The sequence below is a fragment of the Phoenix dactylifera genome, chromosome 8, assembly GCF_009389715.1.
Source record: "Phoenix dactylifera cultivar Barhee BC4 chromosome 8, palm_55x_up_171113_PBpolish2nd_filt_p, whole genome shotgun sequence".
Taxonomy (NCBI): Eukaryota; Viridiplantae; Streptophyta; class Magnoliopsida; order Arecales; family Arecaceae; genus Phoenix; species Phoenix dactylifera.
The window spans coordinates 2056023-2062669 of record NC_052399.1 but is presented as its reverse complement, the minus strand read 5'-3'; the positions used below and the strand labels follow the sequence as shown (position 1 = coordinate 2062669).

The 6647-nt window shown below is 48.3% G+C and overlaps 1 protein-coding gene across 1 annotated transcript; it reads right to left on the bottom strand.

Moving 5' to 3' along the window:
• Positions 1-445: 445 nt before the first annotated feature.
• LOC120111457 lies at positions 446-6354 on the bottom strand. The gene has a single exon (XM_039128503.1). It carries the CDS (start codon positions 4130-4132, stop codon positions 446-448), a length of 3687 nt encoding a protein of 1228 aa, XP_038984431.1. The 5' UTR covers positions 4133-6354.
• Positions 6355-6647: the final 293 nt, after the last annotated feature.

The window sequence follows — 6647 nt, the reverse complement described above, 5'->3', positions numbered from 1 at the left end:
CAAATTGGGCGACAGGCAGAATAGAATCCCAGTTACGATTGTGATCCCCAACTAGACTACGCAGAAGGTTACCTAGACTTCGGTTGACGACTTCGGTTTGGCCATCAGTTTGAGGATGATAAGCCGTAGAAAATTTAAGTTTGGTGCCAACCAGATGCCACAAGGTTTTCCAAAAATAGCTCATGAAACGGACATCCCTATCGGAGACAATGGTTTTTGGTAAACCGTATAACTTAACAATCTCAGCAAAAAATATCTTGGCTACTCGAGAGGCATCAGAAGTTTTGGAACAAGGAAGGAAGTGGGCCATTTTAGAAAAACGATCCACAACCACAAAAATGGAGTCATGTTTCCGAAATGTGCGAGGAAGGCCGAGTACGAAGTCGATACTAAGATCAAGCCAAGGGCGATCTGGGACAGGTAACGGGGTGTATAGGCCAGTATTTTATTTTTTGTGCTTAGCCAGTTGACACGTGCGACACTGTCCCACAATTTTAGCAACATCCCGTTTCAAACTTGGCCAAAAAAATTGACGTTCAACTTCTTCTATGGTCTTATCACGGCCAAAATGTCCAGAGAGACCACCGGCATGTACTTCCCAGATCAAGAAATCGCGCACGGAAGTGCGCGGAATGCAGAGCTTGGAAGCTTTGATCAAGTACCCGTCTTGTAGATAAACACCATCAATCAAAGGTCCTTGTCCATCAGCAAGGGCATTATAGAGTTGGCCAAAATCTGGACAAGACAAGTAATCGAGCTTAAGTCTATCAAAACCGGTGATGGAAACAGACATGGCGGACAACAGAGTTACTCGACGACTTAACGCATCAGCAGCTTTGTTCGCAGCACCGGACATATGCTTGAGGACAAAAGTGTAATCCTGGAGGAACTGAACCCACTTGGCATGTCGATGATTAAGTTTTTTCTGGGAATTAAGAAAACGAAGTGCTTCATGGTCAGAATAGAGAACAAATTCATTAGGAAGGAGATAATGTCGCCAATACCGTAGGGCCTGGACTATGGCATAAAATTCCTTGTCATAGGTGGAATATCGTTGTCTAGCCTCATTCAGCTTTTCACTAAAATAGGCTATAGGATGACGTTCTTGACTAAGCACACCACCTATTCCTAAGCCAGATGCATCACATTCCACCTCAAAAACTTTGTTAAAATCAGGGAGTCGCATAACTGGCGCTTCCGTCATTTTTGTCTTAATGTCATTAAATGCTTTAGCGGCTGCGCGTGTCCACTGAAAATCACCTCGTTTAAGACAATCAGTGATAGGTGACATAAGTGTACTGAAGCCCTTAATGAAACGACGGTAAAATGTGGCCAGGCCGTGAAAACTACGGATGTCAGTAATATTCTTAGGTTCAGGCCATTCAACAATTGCGGTGATTTTCGCAGGATCAGCAGATAAACCTTCAGAGGAGACGATATACCCTAAGAAGTTTACGTGAGTAGTGAAAAATGAACACTTCTTAAGGTTAGCATAGAGGCTCTCGTTGCGTAAAGTCGTACAAACTTGCCTTAAATGGCCTAAATGTTGCTCCTTAGTGTGACTATAAATAAGGATATCATCAAAGTACACGACTAAAAATTTGCCCATAAAAGGTCGGAGTACTTGAGTCATCACTCGCATAAATGTACTTGGAGCGTTTGAGAGGCCGAAAGGCATTACCAGCCACTCATAGAGGCCATCTTTTGTCTTGAAGGCTGTCTTCCATTCATCTCCCGGACGAATCCGGATTTGATGGTAGCCACTTTTTAAGTCAATCTTGGAGAAAATCGAGGCACCTGCCATCATATCCAGCATATCGTCGAGCCGGGGAATAGGAAAACGGTATTTGACCGTGATTCTATTAATAGCCCGACTGTCTACACACATTCGCCAAGTCCCATCTTTTTTTGGAGTAAGAAGGGCAGGTACGGCACAAGGACTTAGACTCTCTCGAATAAATCCCTTTTGTAAAAGCTCGTTAATTTGCTTTAGGAGCTCTGCATGATCAGAAGGGTTCATCCGATAATGGGGCAGGTTAGGAAGGGTAGCTCCCGGGACTAGGTCAATGGCGTGCTGAATATCACGCAAAGGGGGTAAATGATCTGGAAGGTCTTCCGGAAAAACTTCTTTGAACTCCTCGAGAATAGCGAGGGATTCAGCCGATAATGTGCTTTTAAGATGTGGCTGAAGTTCTTTAACTAGCAGGGCAAACACCGGAGAGTCCTTAAAGATGTTCCTCTCAAATTCCGTGGGGTTAAGGATATGCAGTTCCTTCCCCTTTGATTTACTCTTGTCTGTACTCTTATTGAGCGTTTTGGGCCGTAAAGGATTAAGCTTAATCTTTTTACCCTGGAATACAAAGGAGCAAGAGTTAGTTCGACCGTAGATGGTGACATCGAGATCGAACAACCAAGGCCTACCTAATATCAGATGACCTACGTCCATTGGGAGTACGTCACACCAGACAGTGTCTTTATAAGAGAGGATTTGAATAGGTACAAGACACCGTTCCTTAATGTGAATGGACGACGTGTCGATCCAGGAGACCTTATAAGAGTGAGGTTGGGACACAGGGGTCAGACCCAAGCGGGCGACAATGCTGGAAGATATCGCATTAATGCAGCTCCCGCTATCAATAATAACTTTACAGTCTTTTTCGCCGCATTTAATGTAAGTGTGGAAAATTGAGGTTCGTCTCCAGTCATCAGTCTCTTTAGGCTGGGTAATTGCACACCTTACTACATTCACAGTGGATCGGTCAGGTTCGTGGGCAATTATCTGGGGAGTAGGTCGGATACAACCTAAAGTGTGTGATTCTTCCTCAGTTTCGTCTTCGACATCGTGAATATCATCTAAATTAGGCTCATAAATTTGTTCCTCCAAATTATCTATGTCATCCTGCTGTTCATGTGTGTCAATAACTAGGGTCGGATTTGCACATTGGGAGGCAACGTGACCAAACCCTTGGCATTTAAAGCACTGAATTCGTGAGCTTGGTTTTGGAGGTTCACCTAAAATTCCTTTGCCTTTATTATCTCGGTTTTGGATAGGTGGAGAAGAAAAGGGTTTAGGAGGGACAGAACCGACTGGGGGTCTGGGTCCAGATGGTTGGGCACTAGTGGGGACCCGCCTGGTGTCAGGGCGCCTAGCAAACATAGATTTGGAGAATTGTTCATAATTTTGCACAAATGTATAGGCTTGGTCTAAGGTGGACACTTCACGAAGGACAAGTTCTTTCCGAAGCTCGTCATTTAGGCCTCGTCGAAATCGGCTCAAGATCATACGTTCATCTTCAGCTACATTACTACGCATCATAAATTCATCAAATTGGGCGATGTATTCATTAGCTGTGCGACTACCTTGTCTTAAATTGTTCCATCGATCTAAGAGGTCAGATTGATAACTTAATGGAAGGTATTTTTCTTTTAATTTTTCTTTCATCTCTACCCAATCGGTAATAGCGGGTTGATGTCTCCTGGTTAACAGTTGTTCGGTGTTTTGCCAAAACAACTTGGCTCGACCAAGGAGTTTCATTCTAGCGAATCGGACCTTTTTCTCCTCCGACAGATTGTACCACTCAAAGAAGTGATCCATTTCGTGTAGCCAATCGGAGAAGACCTTCGGATCAAGACGACCATCGAAAGTGGGGGCTTCAACCCTAATGCCTCGCATTACATCTTCATCAGGGTCACGAGGCTCTCTAGAGTCTACGGTATGTCGGTGAACTCTATCAACAGGAGGAATGGGACCAGGTCCTCTAGGGCGAGGGTAGGCATAATGGGGACCTGGAACAGACCTATGATCAAAGTTGCCCTGCCGAACCGAACCTTGTTGTTCTAGGATTTGTTCTAGGGTATCATCCTCATCAAGACCCGGTAAATGGGGAGTACTAACCTTTTGGGATTCAATAACCCTTTGAATTGAAGCCTCAATTGAATCGAGTCGAGCATTAACCTGGGTGGACATTGTGGTTAGGTCATGAATTTGGGCGTTGTTTGCTTGGACTTGGGCATTCGTATTTTGGACTTGAATATTAGTGTCATGGATAGCTTTTAAAAGGGCTTCAATTTTGGAATCCATGTCTAGGGGAAACTCAAGATAAGATGCGACACGACCACTACGTAGATGCATAAAATGAATGACAAAATGTAGTAGCCGACCAACTATAAAGGTTCCTAAGTAGACCTAATGCATGAAATGAATTCACAATTGCAAAGTAGATGCTCAATATAAACTAAAACTACTCCCTAGCAAATAGTCATAGCAAACTGTAAATTACTATGAAGCGCAGGCCAACAAGTAATGCAGTCCAGTAGTACTAGGTTTTCGGACTATGCAAGATGGTACGGAGCCACGTATGTTTCCCCGAATTGATCTAGCTCCACAGTTAATATTAAAAGTGCTGCTACTAGGGTTTCTGTTTGTCTTGTGAACGTGTGTGAACGCGTGTATTTTGGATTTGTAGACGCAGTACCACGCACAAATTAAGAAAATTAATGCCAACTTAATTGAGCAAATTGAATCTGCAGGAAATGGGAGAACAGCGCTGACCTGGTCTGGAGAGAGACTCGTGCGCGCAGAAGAGACGTGGTCTACAGAGATGTAGAACAGAAGCTCGATGACGACCGGTGGCAGAGAAGGGGTCACTGAGACCTCCTTGAAAGGTGATCAGAGAAACTGATGGCGGCTTTGGTCGGGACAGTTCGTGATGGCTGATGGCGCGGTGACCGGCGATGGCAAGTTGTAGCAGCGGCGCGGCGGCGACTTAGCAGCGGCGAGCGGCAGTAAAGAAGGGCAGGGGCGGCGCGCAGCGCTGTGGTGCAGCAGCAGGCGAGGCAGCGGCGGTGGGGAGCGAGCGGGGAGCGCTGTCAGCAGTGGGAGGCAGAAAGTTGCGGTGGTGGGAGGGCGGGATACGGGGGTGGAGGTGGGAGCACTGTTGGCAGGGGAAGCGACAGTGGCGGTCTGCGGCGATGGCTGTCAGAACCCGACGGTGGCGGTCTGCGGCAACGGCAACGCGGCGGCGCGGCGGTGGGAGCAGCCCGACGGCGCGGCGGTGCAGCAGTAAATAGCAGCGGCTGGGAGCAACTGTTGGCAGGGGAAGCGACAGGGGCGGTCTGCGGTGATGGCTGTCAGAACCCGACGGCGGCGGTCTGCGGCAACGGCAACGCGGCGGCGCGGCGGTGGGAGCAGCCCGACGGCGCGGCGGTGCGGCAGTAAATAGCAGCGGCAAGCGGCGGTACGGAGGAGGCGTGAGCGGCGCGCGGCGCGGTGGTGCAAGCAGCGGAGATGGCGGCGGCGGTGGGGCAAGGCGGTGGCGCAGAGAGCAGTGGAAGGCCGCGGGAACGTTGGTGGTGGGACGAGAGGCGGAGGCGGCGAGAGGCGGTGATCGGAGATGAAGAAGAAGTTCGGGAGAATAAAGAAAGGGGAAAGGGAAGAGCACGTGCGTGACTTACGCGTCACGTGCAGCTTCTTTTCTTTTCTTTTTTTTTTCTTTTTTTTTTTTTTTTTTTTGAATCAAGTCGGGTTGCCGGGTTGTCGGGTTAACGGACCCAACCCACTAGGACAGTCCGACCCGCAAAATTTTTTTTTATATATATATATATTTTTTTTTGAAATAACTCGGGTTAATGGATATCGGGTTAACGGGTCGAAACCTTACCCGCACTGTGGATCTTCTTCCACCTTCGACGAATCCGACGGTCGCGCTCGACGATTCCGACGGTCGCGCCTGATTTCGCGGCGGTGGTTGCGGGGAGGCGTTGCGCCGGTGGAGCGGGGTGCTGGTGCGGCAGTGAACGGGCGGCGACGACCTTCACTTGGTCCGGCCACGGTCGGTGGCAGCAAGCTGAAGCACGGCGGCGACCGAGGGCGAATCGGCGGCGCGGCGAAGCGGATGCGGTGGGTGATGCTTGCACAGTGACTATCGGAGGAGAAATTGACGAGGAGGCCGGCTTATTTGCCTCCCGGGCTGCCTTGGGGTTTTCCGGCGACAGTGGCTTTCTTCACTGCATGAGATCCGAGAGAAGGAGGGAAAGAAAGGGCGAGAGCGTCGGCGGCAGCGGCGGTGGGAAGAGAGGGCGGCGACGGCGTCTTGCGAAGGCGATCTGTGGATTGACGCCGGAAGACAGTCGACCGACGGGGGGTTTTGTTTTTCTCTTTCTTCTCGGTGGGTGAGGTGATGAACAGGGAAGAAACTAATGAAGAAAGGGAACGACCCTTCTTCTTCGGAGTACGTGCCGTGCGACGACCTTCCGTGCGTTCCGGCGTTCGCGGTGCAAATGAACTAGCAAAGTACAGGTGAGGAAAAGGCCGAAAAAGAATCGGCGGGGGTCCGTCCATAAACTGGATCCTTCGACTTCAGCAACAGAAGCAAAGTCAGCCCTGCTCTGATACCAAAGCTGACGCAGGACGGATGTAGGGATTGGAATGCAGAGAGAAAGAGGAGAGAAAGAGGGGAAGAAGAAGAGGAAGAGGAGAGGAGATGAGGAAGAAGAAGATTAATTTTCATGCAATAATTCATTAAAAAAAATAACAAATGCATGCCCTATATATATATAGGGCCACCAAATAACAAATAAGTCCCAATAATAAAAACAATTCGAAAGAGGTCCTCACAAGACAATATGCAAACTAATCCTATCAAAAT